The 18,143-nt window shown below is 39.9% G+C and overlaps 1 protein-coding gene across 1 annotated transcript in view; it reads left to right on the top strand.

The window, feature by feature from the left end:
* LRP2 (LDL receptor related protein 2) overlaps positions 1–18,143 on the top strand; it is a 185,814-nt gene that overhangs the window by 121,723 nt on the left and 45,948 nt on the right. Inside the window, exons 45-54 of the mRNA XM_060105959.1 lie at positions 614–817; positions 1,385–1,627; positions 4,444–4,569; positions 5,712–5,831; positions 8,421–8,552; positions 9,848–10,049; positions 11,091–11,386; positions 12,855–13,371; positions 16,200–16,352; positions 16,867–17,037. Of these exons, the coding sequence (XP_059961942.1) occupies positions 614–817; positions 1,385–1,627; positions 4,444–4,569; positions 5,712–5,831; positions 8,421–8,552; positions 9,848–10,049; positions 11,091–11,386; positions 12,855–13,371; positions 16,200–16,352; positions 16,867–17,037 (2,164 nt within the window). The remainder of the gene's footprint in view (positions 1–613; positions 818–1,384; positions 1,628–4,443; positions 4,570–5,711; positions 5,832–8,420; positions 8,553–9,847; positions 10,050–11,090; positions 11,387–12,854; positions 13,372–16,199; positions 16,353–16,866; positions 17,038–18,143) is intronic.

Genomic DNA, 18,143 nt, shown 5'->3' with positions numbered 1-18,143 from the left:
AAATTCTCTTTGTTTCCAGAGTAACTTATAAAATAGATTTCAGGGTTTGTATGTTGAGAAGACTTGGAAAGGTTTCTTTTGTATTCCATATGGACCCTTCTTACAAAGACATTTTTAATTCAAGCTTGATGGAGGTAGAAAGAAACATGCAGGTTTGGCTGCTGCATCTCGTGTCTTGAATAGAAATTTCATCAGTGAGCTAACGTTCCTTATAAAAGGATTTAATTCTTTCACTTAGGAGGTACTGTTTATAGTGGATATTTTAGAGTGTGATGTGTGCTTCAGAAGTGTGTTTTATAGAGAACAAAACAAATTCATAGGAAGACGTGCCTTTTGAGACTGTTGCTTTGCAGATTTTGCTGAGAAGGTAGAATCATTGCTAATGTTTCAGTGAAGACAAGAGATAGTGGTTTAAAGATTAAGGTGAAGTAGCCACATTTATTAGAAATTGTTGGTGGTTCTTATTGATGGAAAAATGACTCAGAGTAGAGTTTCCATGGCTTATCTTATAGTGTGTTTAATATAGAAGCTGTTGCCAATGCCCTTCTGGAGGGGAAAATATGAATGTTTGCTACACAAATCTTTAGCTTTTCCTGGGCCTACCTTTCTTCAGGTCCAAATGGCCCTGAGTGCCAGTGTCCACACGAGGGCCACTGGTACCTGGCCAACAACAATAAGTACTGCATCCGGGATAATGGTACAAGGTGCCATAGTTCCAAGTTCACCTGCCTCAGTGGGCACTGCATCCCAGAGCAGTGGAAATGTAATGACATCGATGACTGTGGTGACAGCAGTGACGAGCTGGAAACTCTCTGTGGTGAGTTGGACTCTTGGAACTTTTGTTAAGAACTCACAATGTACCAAGCGTTTGGTCCTTTTAGAAGTGAAAAACATTTACTCTTGAGAATCTAGACTGCACTTGGCTTAAATCACACATAAGCTGATATATGTGCTGTGAAGTAGTGTATGATGCTTTATTAGGAAGCACCTCTATAGTGGTGCTGGATGCCATTTACAGTCTGTAGAGCCCTGGGAAAGTTACGTAACCTCTCTGAGCCTCAATCACATTAAAGCATTGTGTTTGAAAACTTGACGGGATTAAGTTTTATGTGACTGAGATAAACTTATACATTGAGATGGTAGAGAAATGGAGTGACTTTGCCATTTGCTTAAAATACTTCATTTGCTAAAAGAAGCATACAAAATATTTGCTTAATCTAACTACTTTAAAATGTTATCTCACTTTGCATACAGTGCGTTTTGCAGCTTTTGCCTTGGAAGGTAAACCCAAAGTGTCTTATTTTATTTGCTTGTATCTTTTTAGAAAATGGGATGATGCTTTAATCCAGAAGCTTCTTCAATGTTTTTTTTCCCCTCCTCTTAGCGTATCACACCTGCCCTTTGACAAGCTTCACCTGTGCCAACGGGCGATGTGTCCAATATCGTTATCGCTGTGATCACTACAATGACTGTGGTGACAACAGTGATGAGGCAGGGTGCCTGTTCAGGGCTTGTAACGAAACCACGGAATTTACTTGCAATAATGGAAAGTGCATCCCGCTTCACTTAGTCTGCGATGGGATGGACCACTGCCATGATCACAATGCTTCAGATGAGAAAAATTGCTGTAAGTTCATCTTCAGTACTTGTGCTTTGGAGTCTTGAAGTCTTAGAGCTTGGGAGATGAAATTTTTATATAAAGACAATGCATTTTCTGAGAAAAAAACCCATAGTATTCATCTGAAACATACATTTCATTTTAATACAGTCTACTAAGTGATTTTTAAAAACAATTCTACCTAGTATTTGAATTATTCACCTATATTTATGGATCCGTACAACCATTGACTATTTAACGTTCAATATTTTCTCCTTGGTTTATACATCTGACTGTTTTAAAGCTTTACCAGTGGTTACTGACAAAAATGATTGATTAATGTGTTGTGTTTAATGTTTGTTGTGCAAAAAGGTATGTAGTACAGTGTTGACTGAAATGGTTTGTCTCTTTAGTTTTTCTGGTAAATTGCTTTTTAGTGAATTGATTTTCCAAAATTTCTGGGATTTGCACTTTAGAATCTTGAGAAAACAAAAGGGCGGAGCGTGAGCACAAATGTATTTTTAGTTTGGGTATATCTACAGGCTCCATTGCTTTTGTAGGCACTTAACCACAATATTTATTTGGGTGTGCTTTTTTTTTTTTTTTATCAACAAGTGGCCAATCTGTTTCATCTATCTCCCCAAACTTTTTTGTTGTTGTTGTTGTTGTTGTACACGGCCCTCTCACTGCTGTGGCCTCTCCCGTTGTGGAGCACAGGCTCCGGACGTGCAAGCTCAGCGGCCATGGCTCACGGGCCCAGCCGCTCCACGGCATGTGGGATCCTTCCGGACCGGGGCACGAACCCGTGTCCCCTGCATCGGCAGGCAGACTCTCAACCACTGCGCCACCAGGGAAGCCCCCAAACTTTTTTTTGAGTATTTTAATGCAACTCCCAGACATACATATCACTGATAAAGACCTTTTGAAAAACAACTACTATGCCAGTATTATGCCCAACAAAATCAACAATACTTATTTGATATCCTCTAGTACTCAGTCCAAATTCAAATTTTATCACTTGTCCCCAAAATGTCAACAGTTGCTCTGTTCAAATTATGATTCAGGCAAGGTCTACACATTGATTTAGGCTGGAATTGAGGCCTAGAGTTTTGATTACATTAGACTCAATTCTTTGGGCAAGAACACTCCATAGGTGAAGCTATTTCTTGTCGTATCACATAATGAAGCACATAATGCTTGATTGTTCCACTTTAAGTGAGGATGAAATTAATTAGTGAATTTAGAAGTCAGCCTGAATCTTCCCTTAGGAAGTTCCCTTCAACCTTTCACCCAGTGGTTTTAGCATCCATGGATGGTTGTTCCATAAATTCATTATTACTTTAAGGGTTACAAAATAGGCATTTTAAAATTTTATTGTTCCTTGCTCATTTATTAGCTGATGTTCCATAAAGAAGAAATTTCCCTTATTAACTATTTTGTTACCCTGAAATAAAATTCTGCAGGGTAAATGTCTGATTCTTTCCCTTTGTCATTTTTGAGAGTAATGAGTTGGTGACCAATGAGCACTAAGTTTTTGCTTTGTTTTGTTTTTACTATTGTGTTAAACTCATGGATTTTTACGTTTTTGAGTTTTAATGCAGTGAAGTAAGTTACTGGTTTCGGTGCTTAATTGTTCTATCTTTGGCCATCAGGAACCCTGGTAAAGTTGGGTTCTCTGTTATTTTGACTTGACCCCATTCAGTCTTCCATAGCTCAGACTTGTACATTTCCTCTCTCAGACCTAGAATTGGCCTCATTCCTTTTGTGGTATTTAAAAATTACCACAGTGTTGCATTACCCATTCCTATTTGGCTTTTATTGCTTCTAGGCCTTTTTATTGGACAGAGCTAGGAAATGCGATTCTTAAGGGGAAAAAAATGATATTGGTATTTTCCATTTTAATTTGGGATAACAGGTTTTTTACCTTTTGGTTTTTATAATCATGTCTCTTTTACTTAAAAATCTTGGTTTGTAATAAGTGACATTAACATAGTCACTTACTTGCTTTATTCTATAATAATTTCAACATGCCTATAATAATTTCAAAGTAACCACACAAATATAATTAAAGATTTTAGGTCCTTCTTGTTCTTAGATTATTTCCCACTAGGAATATGCAGTCATTTGTTACTGTTTCCAAATTTTAGGAATTGCTTTTCTTTATCTATTTTTATTTCATTATGTTTATTTATACAAAATAATGTGCATGGTTTCATAGTCAAAATTATATGACAAGGTACATTCACAGAAGTCCTTCATCCTTGTCCTCTCCACCCTGCTCCCTCCATACTATTCTCAATCTGTTCATAGGGGTTACAATTTTCATTAGTTTTATCTTTTCATCGTTGTTGTTGTTTTTAGTGTAAGCATTTCTTTCTTGCTAGACATACACACTGCCATCATTTTTCTTACACAAAATATAGCCTAGTGTTCTGCTTTCTTACTGTTGATATATCCTGGAGATCATACCATCATTCCTTATCAATATACAGAGATCTTCTTCATTCCTTTTTACAGCTACATATTACTCCATTGTGTGGATATGCCATCATTTTATTTAACCAAGAGTGAGGAGTCATGCTGATGCTATTAAATAATGAAACAGACAATTAAAACTATAAAGCAGCCTCCCCTCTCCTCCATGGCCTCCGGTATCAGCTGGAAGTATCTCTTTTTACTGTAGAATGTATGGCATCCCATAAGTGTCATGGATCATGCCTCTGTGATAGCTTTGAACATCCTTCCCTTCTGGTGGTTTGATTCTGCAATAGATCTGTTAGCGTGGACGTGTATGATGTATATGTGGTGGGTAAGTTCCAAATGTTTATCTGGTTGTCTTTTTCAAGCTGATCGCACGTGCCAGCCTGGATATGTAAAATGTATGAATTCAACTGTTTGTATTCCTCATCTTTTCTTGTGTGATGGAGACAACGACTGTGGAGATATGAGTGATGAAAACCCCATTTTCTGTGGTAAGATAAAACTGCTTTTTCTTCTGTGGTTCCAGGGATGCATGTCTTGAGCTAATGCAAAGATACATCGCCTGGGTGTTTGGGCTAATTTCAATTTGTCATCTCAAATTGACCTTGTAAGTAGATTCCGTAGGCAGTTACTTTAGGATGTAATTGTAGGGGCATAAGAAGCCCCTTCTCTCTGTTCCCTGGCTGGATGCCTGACTCCAAATATTTCTTCCAGAGACCAGCTCTAATGCCTAACTTTCTACAATTAAAGACCTTTTGTCTTCAGCAACTCCAGGCAGAATTTGCACATTGAGCCCTTGTATTTGCTCTCAATACATTTGTAGTAGCCATTAGTAACTGAACGAATTTTTCTCTCTTTTTCATACGTTTGACTTTCAGAAACCTTAATTTCATATTTAGCCATTTGGTTTAATCAAATAATTTCCTGTATCTATTAAACTAAAAGGCCTTTCTTAAGCACGATGATTTTGAGACTATTGGTGTAAACAGATGCATCTTTTAAGGACTTAGTGATTGTCACCAGGCCAGGTTACAGTCCAAGAGCAGGAGTCAGTTGTAAAAACAGCAGCAAGATGTAGCAGAAAATCTAGAAAACACATTAGACCAGAACTACCTCAGGTTATGCGAGAAAAGAATCAATGTTCACGTGTAGGCAGAGTCATTTACTCAAAGGAATTATAAGGATGATTAACAGCAGAACTTGGCTAACTCTCTAGAATCATGGCCTAAGATGGCTAAAAGATTGTGTGTAGGGTGAACTCAGATTTGGTTATATTGTTGTTTTTGCTTTTCAATAGCATTTATTTTATTTTATGTTATGGCAGAAAACATAGAACCAAGTTTTCTTTTATCTATAATTTGTGATTCCATGTGTCAAAAAAATAGTCTTTTGGTATTTCTAACAAATGCAATTCATTTTTGAACTTCTGGAACTTAGAAAAAAATTCTGGGAAACTGGAGCAGTATTGCTCTCCCATACTCTTCCCTCCCAATGGAAAACTTAAACAAAAATTCATTTCTCAGGCCTCAGCCTTCCTTTCTTGGCACCTCGTATCCAGATCAGAGCTACAGGCAGGTTATTAGGAACAAGCTTGTGTATTGCTCATGGGTTTTATCTTCTTTCCCTCCTGCAGTCTCTAAGTCGTGTAAGAGCGACGAGTTCCACTGCACATCTGGATCCTGTATTCCTAGCTTTTGGTTTTGTGATCACGAAAGAGATTGTTCTGACGGCTCTGATGAACCTGACACTTGTGGTAAGAGAGTAAGCAAGCATGAAAAGCATTGTAATGCGGCTGGAGACCCTCTTCCAACCACTCCAAATATAGACTATGATTCTGGCTGCGGGATGTTTGCACTCCTTGCTGAAGCCACTCAGCAGACATTCATTAAAAACCTGTTCATGCAGCGCACTGGGTGGGTTGCTGATCAGGATATGGAGGTTGCTGATCGATGCAGATGAGAAGAGAGTATGTTGGTGATACACCTGGTACCTGCCTGGCTTGTAGAACTCAATTAATTGTAATTGACTCTGAATTGGAATTTCTGAATTTGGCTGAGTTCTGACCCATAAGACTGTGGGAGGATCCAAGAGCGATTGAAATCATCATATACAGGTGGAGGGGGCATATGAGGGGCACATATTTCTTCCTGTTCTGTGTGCCAGCTGAGGAGGTAGGGTCCCATGGCCATCTGAGCTTCCTGAGATGTTCCCAGGACCTTCTAGTTATATTCTTAGAGGCAGTTGTGTGTTGCTTGTGTTTGAAGGCTACTATTTACCTTTGCAAGTCCTAATCTATATCCACGCACAATTTTTTACATAATTTTAAAAATATAAAGGTAAAATCTAATACATTGCTTTTTTGTCTGTCAATATTGCTGTATAGGGGTCAACAAACTTTGGCCATGGGCTAACTGCTTGTCTTTATAAATAAAGTTTCATTAGAATACAGCCACATCCTGGCTATGGCTGCTTTTTTGCTACAATGGCAGTGTCAAGTAGGCGCGACAGAGAACATATGGCCTGTAAGCCTAAAATATATACTGTCTGGTTAAGAGAGAGTTTGCTGACCCCTGTTACAAAGTCTTCATACTTCTATTTAATGGCTGTGTGATATTCCATTGAGTGGTTATATGATCATTGAGTTAACTGCCTCTATTTAAAACATTTAGATTGCTTTATTTTTTTCCTGTATTATAAATATCACTGCAGTAAGTACCATCACATATAAAGCTTTTTTTTGGAGTGGTATTTTCTTTTTTCTTTTTAAAAATTTATTTATTTTTGGCTGCGTTGGGTCTTCGTTGCTGCGCACAGGCTTTCTCTAGTTGCGGTGCGTGGGCTTCTCACAGTGGTGGCTTCTCTTGTTGCAGAGCACGGGCTCTAGGGCACGTGGGCTTCAGTAGTTGTGGCACACAGGCTCAGTAGTTGTGGCGCACGGGCTTAGTTGTTCCACGGCAATGTGGGATCTTCCCGGACCAGGGCTCGAACTTGTGCCCCCTGCATTGGCAGGCGGATTCCCAACCACTGCGCCACCAGGGAAGTCCCTGGAGGGGTATTTTCTTAAGACCATTAGCCTAGTTTTGCAGCTGAATTCAGACTATTTTCTATTCCTATTTTCCCTCAGGTTCAAATTCTGTGGCTAATAGAAAGTGGTATTAGAAGCTCTTTGCCAATTTCTTTTTCCCCAACACTGAGATTTTTGAGAAAACAAAGGGCACATAGAGTTTTGAGGATCTGTAAAGGAAATAATTAATAACTGTTAGGTGGGTAGAATAGTCTTAGAGATTGGTTTAAATATATGAACTATTGGTTCAAATATATGAAGAATAAATATAGTTTCCAGACTTCTCCATGGGAACCAAAGTCATAGTAATAGCAATTAGTACCAACTGTCTGACATATTTAAATAGAAGTAAACACACAATCTAATATGAATGCATTCTCACAATATGCAGAGATTTTTTTCTAGTTTTATTGAGATATAATTGATATACAGCACTGTGTAAGTTTAAGGTATAGAGCATGATTTACATACATCATGAAATGATTACCACAATAAGTTTGGTGAACATCCAATGCTCAGCTATTGTTTTAAATAAATAATAAGATGTGTATAAAAGAGTAAAATCCCCATTCCTTCACCCTCCTACAGTCCCCTCCCTCCCCAGACATAATCACTATTAAGTGTGAATTCTTCTTATCTTTATCTATATATCCTGACACATATTTTTTAAAACACAAATGGGATCTTACTACATATATTTTTTCTGCAATCCCCCCCCCACTTTTTTTTTTTAGCCTAACAGTATCTTGACAGTTAGAAAATGCAGCTCTATCTCATTCCTTTGCACTGCTGAATATTGCTGTAAAGTATGGGTGTTCCATGTGTTTTTATCCCTTTCCCAGCTGATGGATATTTAGGTTGTTTCCATTTTTTCACTATAAGACATAATGCTAGCATGAACATCCTGCGTATGTGGGAAGATTCTTATAGGCTAGATCTCTAGGAGTAGCGTTCCTGTGTCAAAGGGGATATGTTTCTTTCAAAGACTGTATTGATATGTACTCTTTTCTTACCAGCTTATGAAAGGTCATGTTTCTCCTTACTGTTATTATTGTGCTGTATTTTTAGTGGTTAAAATTATATTTTCTTTAGCCCTAGGCTAATTTTGAGGGGTCTCTGGGTTTATTGGCATATGACAACTTGATTCGTTGACATGTGGGATATGATTAAAGAACTCTAATTGGTGTTCTAGAAAGCCCATGCTGTAGTAGGCTTCTCTCAAGATTCCTGGACTGCAAACCACTCTTCTCACCAAGAGCGCTTTTTATATTTTTTCAGAGTTTTCTGAGCCAACATGCTTCAGTGATGAATTCAAGTGTGACAATAACAGGTGCATCCAAGTAGAGTGGGTCTGTGATGGTGATAATGACTGTGGGGACATGAGTGATGAGGATGAAAGACACCACTGTGGTAAGTGCAAACAATCAATTCCTCTGCATTGTCACATTCTAGGGAAACTCAGTAGATTTATTTTTCTGTCTTTGGAGTATATGGTTGTCAGAGAGGTTCCTCTTCGTTGAATGCACACAGGTAGAATGTTACCTTTATTTTTAAGCTCAAGAATGTTTGATATCATCCACTTAAATGCTTTAAAATGATGAAAAATGATTTTAATGTTTACTTTTTTTCTCTTGCATTTAGGTAATGGAAATAATGTCCTACATTTCTAGAGCAGATAAAGAGAACTCGTTGGCCACTCTTAATAGCAGTTTTAATAGTGTTGCAATTAACTGTGCCTCCAGTTTTATCCATTACCCTAGAGCTGTTAGGGGGTGGGGGGGGTCATTCCTTTTAAGTGAATTATGGAACAAACTATGGAACACCATCTCCCATTACCAACAGAGCATAGAACTCTTAGCTAAGGTGTCTTGATAGAGTGTCTTTCCATGGTAGAATAATAAAAACAATGACTGCATGATGTTTGCATTTGATTGTTACCTCATATGTCCATGACTTTGGTGGTGGTCCATGGTTCTACATATATTCTATGAAATGGGTAGTTGGCAGCTCCACAAACATGGGCTGTACCATATACTTTTCTCCCATATCAACTCACCAAGACTCCCTTCCTCTTGTCTCCTCTTTACCCTCAGTGAGATTGGATAAAATACCCATATTTTATTCTGCAGGCTTTCATGATTACATGTTAGCATCTTAGCTCTTTCCTAACAGTGTCTTGGTTTCTGACAACTCTTATTGACATACACAGCTCCTATATACCTAGGAAAGAAGCCCTAGCTTCTTGGAAAATTCTATGACTTTGAGCTATCTAGTCAACCATTGCGAGCTTCAGTTTTCTCATCTGTAGAACTGGCATAAAAATGCCTATCTCACATTGTGTTTGAGTGATTATACTTTGTAAACTAAAAAATGTTACCAAATGTAAGGGATTTTGGGTATCCAATTAATAAAATGTGAGTAGTTTTGATAGGCCTAAGGGAAAAATGTGACCTTACATTAATTTTATGGAAAACTAAATGAGGTGTTTTATTATCTGTACTTTTTACTTCTGAAAAAAATCAAAGATCCAAAGCAATTAAAATGAAAATTTGGGAGGGTAGTTTGTCTACCTATTTCCCCTTCATTTCCTTTCATCCCTCAGACTATTATGTAATGTAAAGCAAGATAAATAATGCTTCAGAATGAATTTGACTTCTAGAATGAGCTCTCATGTGATTTCTGATTCTCATGTGCTTTGGTTTCAGAGAGTCACAGCTGCTCAAGTTCTGAGTTTCTCTGTGTAAGTAGCGTGTCTCCATCCAGGAGGTGCATCCCTCAATCTTGGGTTTGTGATGGCGATGCGGATTGCTCTGATGCCTATGATGAGCACCAGAACTGCACCAGGAGATCCTGCTCTGAAACGGAGTTCACCTGTAGTAATGGACTGTGTATCCCCGACTGGTTCAGGTGAATTGGGGATTAAACAATCTACCAACAAACTTCCATGAGGCAGGACTGGGGCCTGGAGTCCATGGTACTTTTAGTGGTCTATGAAAATGTTTGGATTTCTTTTAAAATTAAAAGAAAAAAAAAGAGAAATTTTAGGTCAAAGAAAGTATTTTAATACCAAATAATATTAATATATTAATATATATTAATTATATATAATATATATCAATTATTAATAATATATATTAATTATATACAATATATATATAGTTATATATATAATTAATAATATATTAATTATATATATTAATATATCTGGCTTTATACCAATGTGGTCCTTAATTATAAATGTTTTTTATGGTGGTAAAAGTCACATAATATAAAACATACTATTTTAACCATATTTAAGTGTACAGTTCAGTGGCACTAAGTATTTTCACATTGCTGTGCAACTCTTAACCCATCATCCATCTCTGGAATTTTTCACCTTCTTAAACCGAAACTCTGTACTCTTTAAACACTAACTCCCCATTCGCCCTCCCCACTCCCCTTAACCCCTGGCCCCTGGCATCTACCAATGTACTTTCTGACTCTATAAATTTGACTATGGAGGAAGGGGCCCATGAAGGCAGAAGTGCCTAGGGTCCATGAAGGTCATAATGTGACCTTGCACAGAGGGCCAGAGAGATGAATGAAGTGGGCTTGCTAGAAGAAAGTTCTTTCTTGGGGTAGCTGAGGCTCTTGGTTTTCCACTTGCAGTAGAGGCATAGGTACAAGAAATACTTCATTCTCTTCTCTCTGCTGTAAGAAGAATAATGGTGTGAGCATGATGATAAATGGGTCTGGGCGCTGCGGCTCAGGGTCAACCAGACAACAGTGAGGGGCAGGTGAGGTGGACCTTGGGCAAGTGCTCCAGCTAAGAGACGCAGACACTAGTCAGCGTCATTCGTTTGGAGGGAAGTTGGGAATCTGGATTTTCACCTGAAATATTCTGATTTTAAATGCTGGAAACGTATTTAAAAAACCCTCTCAAGAGTGGTACTGGGTTTCACGACACAGGTGTGACCGGCGCAACGACTGTGGTGACTACAGTGATGAGAGGGACTGCGTGTACCCTGCCTGCGACAAGGTCCATTTTACCTGTCAGAATGGGCTCTGCATTTATAAGGCCTTCGTCTGTGATGGGGAAAATGACTGTGGAGATGACTCAGATGAGCTGGAGCACCTGTGTCACACCCCGGAGACCACGTGTCCCCCTCATCAGTTCAGGTGTGACAATGGGAACTGCATCGAGATGGTGAAAGTCTGCAACCACCTAGATGACTGTTTAGACAACAGTGATGAGAAAGGATGTGGTGAGTATAACAGAAGATCGGGGAAAAGGAAACCAGGGGGACTGAATGTGGATTTTCAACCCTTCATGACTTAGCAGGACTTGTCAGTTGGTTCTCTAAGTAGAACATTGCCAGAAAATTACTATTGCTTGTCTAGCAAAAAGCAAGGATTTCTTGGTATATAAGGTCAGTCACAAACATTTTTTGGACTAATTCATGAGTTAGGCAGTCATTACATAGAACAGGAGATGAACAAATTCAGGCCATCGGTATCTAACAGCAGAGAGTGTTGATTCTCTTTGGCCTCTTGCAATGACTTGTTGCCTTCACTGCCTCTCTGCTAGGATTCCTTAGCCTGTTTTTTTTTTAAATAAATTTATTTATTTTATTTATTTTTATTTTTGGCTGTATTGGGTCTTCATTGCTGCGCGCAGGCTTTCTCTAGTTGCGGCGAGCGGGGGCTACTCTTCGTTGCGGTGTGCAGGCTTCTCATTGCTATGGCTTCTCTTGTTGCGGAGCACGGGCTCTGGGCATGCGGGCTTCAGTAGTTGTGGCTCGTGGGCTCTAGAGCGCAGGCTCAGTAGTTGCAGCACATGGGCTTAGTTGCTCCGCAGCATGTGGGATCTTCCTGGACCAGGGCTCGGACCCGTGTCTTCTGCATTGGCAGGTGGATTCTTAACCACTGCGCCACCAGGGAAGTCCCCTTAGCCTGTTCTTAATTTTCATCCTCAGGTGACTAAAGGGGAGAGTTTAACTGGCAGCCCCTCCCCCCATCCCCACCGAACTCCCACAAGTAAACCAACCTAGAATTTATAAAATACAGAATCTTAAGGAAATGTTCTCCCCGCTGTGTAGTTAGTTTTTGAATGAGAATGGCCATGTGTCACAGGACCAGCCAGAGGTACCCTCCTGGGGTGCTGGGTGGCTCATCCCCTTTGTGAGACTCAGTCAAGTGAGCGCTTCTCTTTCCATCTCCACATTCAGGGACGTCACACTGGGAGCCTGAAATTGGCCATGGTGTGAGTCGTGGCATCATTGAAATGGAAGAGGCTACAAATTAGAGCTCCCCCCTCCCCGAATCCCACCCCACACCCCAGACCTGTTTTACCAGCACACCACTGTGTGGGCCCTTCTGCTCTCCTCTCTCCTGCTATTTTACTTCTAAATTTATCGATTAAAAGAAGATTGGCAGGTATAGGATTAGAAGTCAAACTTGTTGGTTGTATTAGTTGTTAAAACCACTGGTGAAGGATCAAGTTGGGAGGAAGTTGAGTAAGAGTGACTTTTGAATAATGTAGGGCCTTTAGAAATCCCTTCTTATCTGTCTTCTTTTAGCATGATTCATTAAGAATTGGGTCTGTCCAAACAAAGCAAAACAAAACGAAACAAAAAGGATTGGGTCTGTCCAGTGGAAAGGTTGACTTTGGACCATTATGGTGGATCCATTGCTGTCAACTTAGGTTCTCTGATAACTGTCTTTTACCTACAGGTGTTAATGAATGCAATGACCCTTCACTCAGTGGCTGCGACCACAATTGCACAGACACTTTAACCAGTTTCTATTGTTCTTGTAACCCTGGTTACAAGCTGTTGTCTGACAAGCGGACTTGTGTTGATATTGATGAATGCAAGGAGACGCCCTTTGTCTGTAGCCAGAAGTGTGAGAACGTACTGGGCTCTTACATCTGCAAGTGTGCCCCAGGCTACATCCGTGAACCAGATGGAAAGACGTGCCGGCAGAACAGCAACATCGAGCCCGATCTCATTTTTAGCAACCGTTACTATTTGAGAAATCTAACTATCGATGGCCATTTATACTCCCTCATCTTGCAAGGACTGGGTAATGCTGTGGCAGTGGATTTTGACCGAGTAGAAAAGAGATTGTACTGGCTTGATATAGAGAATAAAGTCATTGAGAGAATGTTTCTGAATAAGACAAACAGGGAGACAGTCCTCAAGTACAATCTACCAGGTACAGAAAGTCTGGCTGTCGACTGGGTTACCAGGTAAGAAAAGGCTGAGGAGCTTTTTAAGAGTTAAAAGGGTTTTTGTTTTTAAAAAAGTATCCAAACCATGTTTCCATCCTAACAGAGAACTGATCTTTTCCAACTTGGGTTAATAGGTGGATACATTTTAATGCTTCTGCATGTTTTTGTTTTTTCTGCTATGTACCTAATAATCAAATGGGATACCACAGAACCTAAAATCTAGTGATTTTAAGAATTTATGATATCAATTTCATGGGGAGGGGCATCACAAAGGAGGAAAGAGCTCCGTTATTACTGGCCATTCAGTTAACTGGAGGTGACGTGAAGGGATGATGCATGCATTTGTTGGTGCATTCAGTCATTTAAAGCTGTTGCCTAAGCGCCTCCTGCATGCAGTGCTATGCTAGGAACTGGGGTCTAGAGGTCTACAAGACAGACACAGCCCCTGTTTCCTGGCGTTCACAGGCTGCTTGCAATGCTATTTATTCTCAGCCTGGGCTGGTCGTAAAATAGAGAATGGCTGACTTGAAACTCTGAGCGTCTTTAAGGGAGACGGTGATACTTTAATTCAACTCCACCAGCTCAACCACACTTCTTCACATCTCTACTGAATATCGAATCTATCAGATATTTGGCTTTGTGGTTGACATGAAGCTGGAGGCACTTAGCCTGCAAATATTATTGCTTCAGTCACCCCAGACCTACAGAGGACTCTTCCACATCTTCTCTGTTTGACCATCTTAAGGGTAAAGATCCTAAGATGGGGGATGGAGAATTGGCCCCCTAGTTCTACCTGAATAGTAACTGGCCTGCCATACGTGCTCAAGAACTGCCTACAGAAAAATGAATAAAATATTGATCATGTGAATACAAGTATTTTATATATAGTGGCTCTTTTGGGTGTCAAAAAGCATAGTGATGAATGATTTGCAGGAACAGAACTAATTGTGGTACTGTTCCTATCTCACCCTTTGCTGCAATGCAAGGAAAGGTAATATTTTAGCCTTGATATTGTCATTCAGCCCTCTCTCCCCAAAACTGGTAGGATGATATTTTCTCCTGGATTTCAGCTACTTTCCTCTCACTCTAGGCATGTTCTTGACCAGGGGAAAGAATTAGGTACATGTGTGGTACTGAGGAAAATGGAGCAAAAAAGTCTAGGGTGAGGGTAGGATAAAATGTCTCATGACCGAAGCATTTTCTCAAATGTTCAAGAAGGAGCACAGCCAGGCTAAACATTCCTTAAAACACAAGGCAGGATAGAACCCAGTCACGTTTAAGTTTGTAGGGGACAGTTCTAAGATACTAATTACATTGAAATTTGAAACAATTTCCCCAATATCAATAAAGATGTTCATAGCGAACTCAAGGATGTTTGGTTTCCAAGGCCCTTAAACTTGATATACAAGTTTTTCAAAGCGCCATTATGCACAGTGGAAAATTGTGCCGGTTCTCAGTCCTCTTAATTTTTCCTGGAGTGGGCATGGAGTGTCTTCACCATATTCTGTTCACTGGGTCAGTGTTTTGACTGTGGAATAAAGAGAAATTAATGAGTTGGCAGTAAGCTTCACAAAGTGGAGTGCCCTGTGGTGTAGCCAGTCTTGAATTCCTGCTCTAGCTCTTACTCATCAGCAACCTCTGGGCCTCAGCAGCCTCATCAAGAAAACAGGAATAAGATCTTATATAATATAATATTTTAAAAAGTCCTTAGCCCAGGGCTTGGCATTTAATAGATGGCTGCTATTATTATTGCTATTATTACCCTCTACAATGTTGGATTCTAATATTGTGGCCATCTCATACATCAGGATTTACCCAACTGAATTAAATAGCAAGGCTTGTGCATTTATGCATACTCATTCCCTCATCCCCAAGCCTAAAAAGATGCTACTGTCCTAACAGTTAAATATTCTGACACCTCGCATGGTTGGATCAGGCTTACCTCTGGCAAGGAGACATTGGGGTCTTTTGGAAGAGAAATCGTTTCAGTAGGAATTGACTATCAGATCTCAAATGACACTCATTCTAGGAGTTTTGAACCCTTTGGAAGGTTATGGATACTTTAAGACTCTGGTGAAACCCACAGACCCCTTGCTGGATAAAAGCACTTAACAAATTTATGCTTATACAATTTTGCATCAGTTTTAGAAGGTATACCCCCCGCCCCCAGAGCCTAGGCTACCCTGGTGTCAGATTAAGGACCCCAGATTAAGAACCCTGCCTTATAGAAAATAAATGGATTTTATTGAATAGCAGTATATTCAGAACTGAAATATCCTTGAGGTAAGAGATTCTAATAAGTTTCTAAAGCTTTCTGAGTTTAAGTAAAACTTGGCACAGGGTAAGAAACTCATTTTGCCAGCCTACTGGGACAGGGCCAGGGAGGGGGTCAGGTTTCTCTTTATCTGAAGGATGCCATGATTCAGAGTTCCCTTGTGCAGTCTCAATGATAACACTTAGACAAGTTTGTTTCCTCGACTCCACCATTTAAACTGTAGTTCATGATACTCACTGATCACTCTCACTTCTGCTTCCCTGCTCCTCTAAAGCCTGGAACATTGCTTGGGGAAGATGCCTTTTGCTGCATGAAGCAAGTAAAGGTAGAATCCTTGTGTGAAGTGTGGCCCCAGAATTTCCTATTGTAAGGTGACATCACCTTACAATAGGAAGAGTAGCACACATTCTTGCATCTTTTGTTGTCTCACTGCAGGAAGGTCAACTGTGTTTCCCCTTGTCCTTGTTTGCCTGGGGGAAAAGTGCTTGGATCGGAAATTGTGTGGCTAAATGTGCCTTGTTTCGCAAGTAAAATGGCTATAACTCCTGGTTCTCCATTTCTCCATTTTCAGAAAGCTGTATTGGGTGGATTCCCACCTGAATTGCCTCTCTGTCTCTGACCTCAATGGTCGATACCGCCGCAAGCTGGCCGAGCACTGTGTGGATGCCAACAACACCTTCTGCATTGAGAATCCCAGAGGAATTGCCCTTCACCCTCGATATGGGTATTGTCTCCCTGTAACCTTGGGCTCTTCTTTCATGCCCTTCTTCCACCTCTGTTACCAGAAAGGCTGTTCACGTAGCGATATCAAGGCCAGTGTCTTGTTGGAGTTTGTCTTCTGCTTTTCCTACCTGGCAAATGGCTTAGTATAATGGGTAGAAGCATGGCTTGTTCGAAGGCTATTCATCGGCGATTCTATTTTCTTTGCCATGACACACCATTTCACTTTCACAGTCACATATGTTGGCTGCATGCAAGTAATTTATGGTTTAAAGAAACAACAACCCACCTTTACTGGACTTTCCATGTCAAATCCACTGAAATCCCCAGCTAATCATGTTCATTCCTGAGCATTTCCTGTGCATCATGCCCTGTTAGATTATTTTCTGTTAGTTCTCTTTCCTTTGTGAAAGGCTCTGTAGGATGTAAACTCCATTTCTCTAATTGGAGAAAGCTTATGTCTTTGCCACGGAGTTCTTTTGGCTTCAGGGACTGACCCTTTGTGTTTGCTCCAACAGGCATGTCTATTGGGGAGACTGGGCTGACCGAGCATACATTGGGAGAGTAGGCATGGACGGAACCCATAAGTCTGTGATTATTTCTACCAAGATCAAGTGGCCCAATGGCCTCACCATTGATTACACCAATGATCTACTCTACTGGACAGATGCCCACCTGGGTTACATTGAGTACGTACTTCGAAAAGAATAAAGCAAACTGGGTGACTGCTGATTCCAAACACCAGTGCTTGTGTTGCCAGTGTATTTTTCCCAGGCAGCTTCTAACTGGCCTGTTTGTTGGAAGTCACTTCTAACTAAAGTGCCTATAGGCAATTCACCAAGCTCTGTGGTATGGTGCAAGAGAAAGAGCATGAACTTTGAAGTCATACAGATCAGGATGTTGTCTTGGTGCTTTTACTTATACTCCTAAAAAAGCAGCTAGTAATCTCTCCCCTATGGTAGTCAGCTTAGTGCTCAACTCATCTTAAGTCCCTTGCCCTACCCTCCCAAATATACGATTAATAGACTTGGAAAAATTATACTGTTCAATGAAAAATACTCCTTGTAAAAAAGCTAATACAAATTATTAGCCAAGCAGTACATGTTTATTTCGGGACATTGCTAATTATGGCCTAGTTGGACTATGGTAATGTCTTCTGGGTATTTATGAACTAGTACCCAGATACACAGCCTGTTGCATGCAAAAGCAGGGAATCGTCGTTAATTCACTAGAGCTATTTTAAAGGTTTAAAAAATCCTGTCATTCTATTAAATTTATTTTGAAAAAAATTACACTTGACAAAAAATACTCATAAAAGTATCTGAGCTCTTTATATCGAGATCATGCAAGAACTGAAGGGAAGGCCTCAAGACTGCTTTCTGGTTTATGACCTTTTTAAAGAAACAGATAATGACTAAGTTCTAGTCATCTATCTGCAGTCTTATTAACAGAGGTCAAGAAGATATTCAGGTTTTCCTATGCCTTCTTTAAGTTTCCATAAATTATGATACTTTGGAAAAAATTTCTAACATCACACGGCTCATGTTATCAACTTCTTTAGTTGCTAGCTCATTCCACCTCTTGTGAGTTTTACGGTCTGCTCCCAGTTTTTTAAATATTAAAATATCAGTATTCTGACACAGGTTCAGAGGAATGAATGAGACCTAGATTCACTAATAATGTCTGGGTCATGATTAATAATACATGTGCTAGCAGTGTGTACAAAGCTAACCCTGCTGGCCTCTAGGTTAACTCAGCTAGTCTATACCACTCAGGTTATACTGAGAATCAAGCT

Source organism: Mesoplodon densirostris, chromosome 8, assembly GCF_025265405.1.
Source record: "Mesoplodon densirostris isolate mMesDen1 chromosome 8, mMesDen1 primary haplotype, whole genome shotgun sequence".
In the NCBI taxonomy this organism is placed as follows: Eukaryota; Metazoa; Chordata; class Mammalia; order Artiodactyla; family Ziphiidae; genus Mesoplodon; species Mesoplodon densirostris.
Note: the sequence above shows the minus strand (reverse complement) of the source record. Positions and strands in the feature narration are given on the sequence as shown.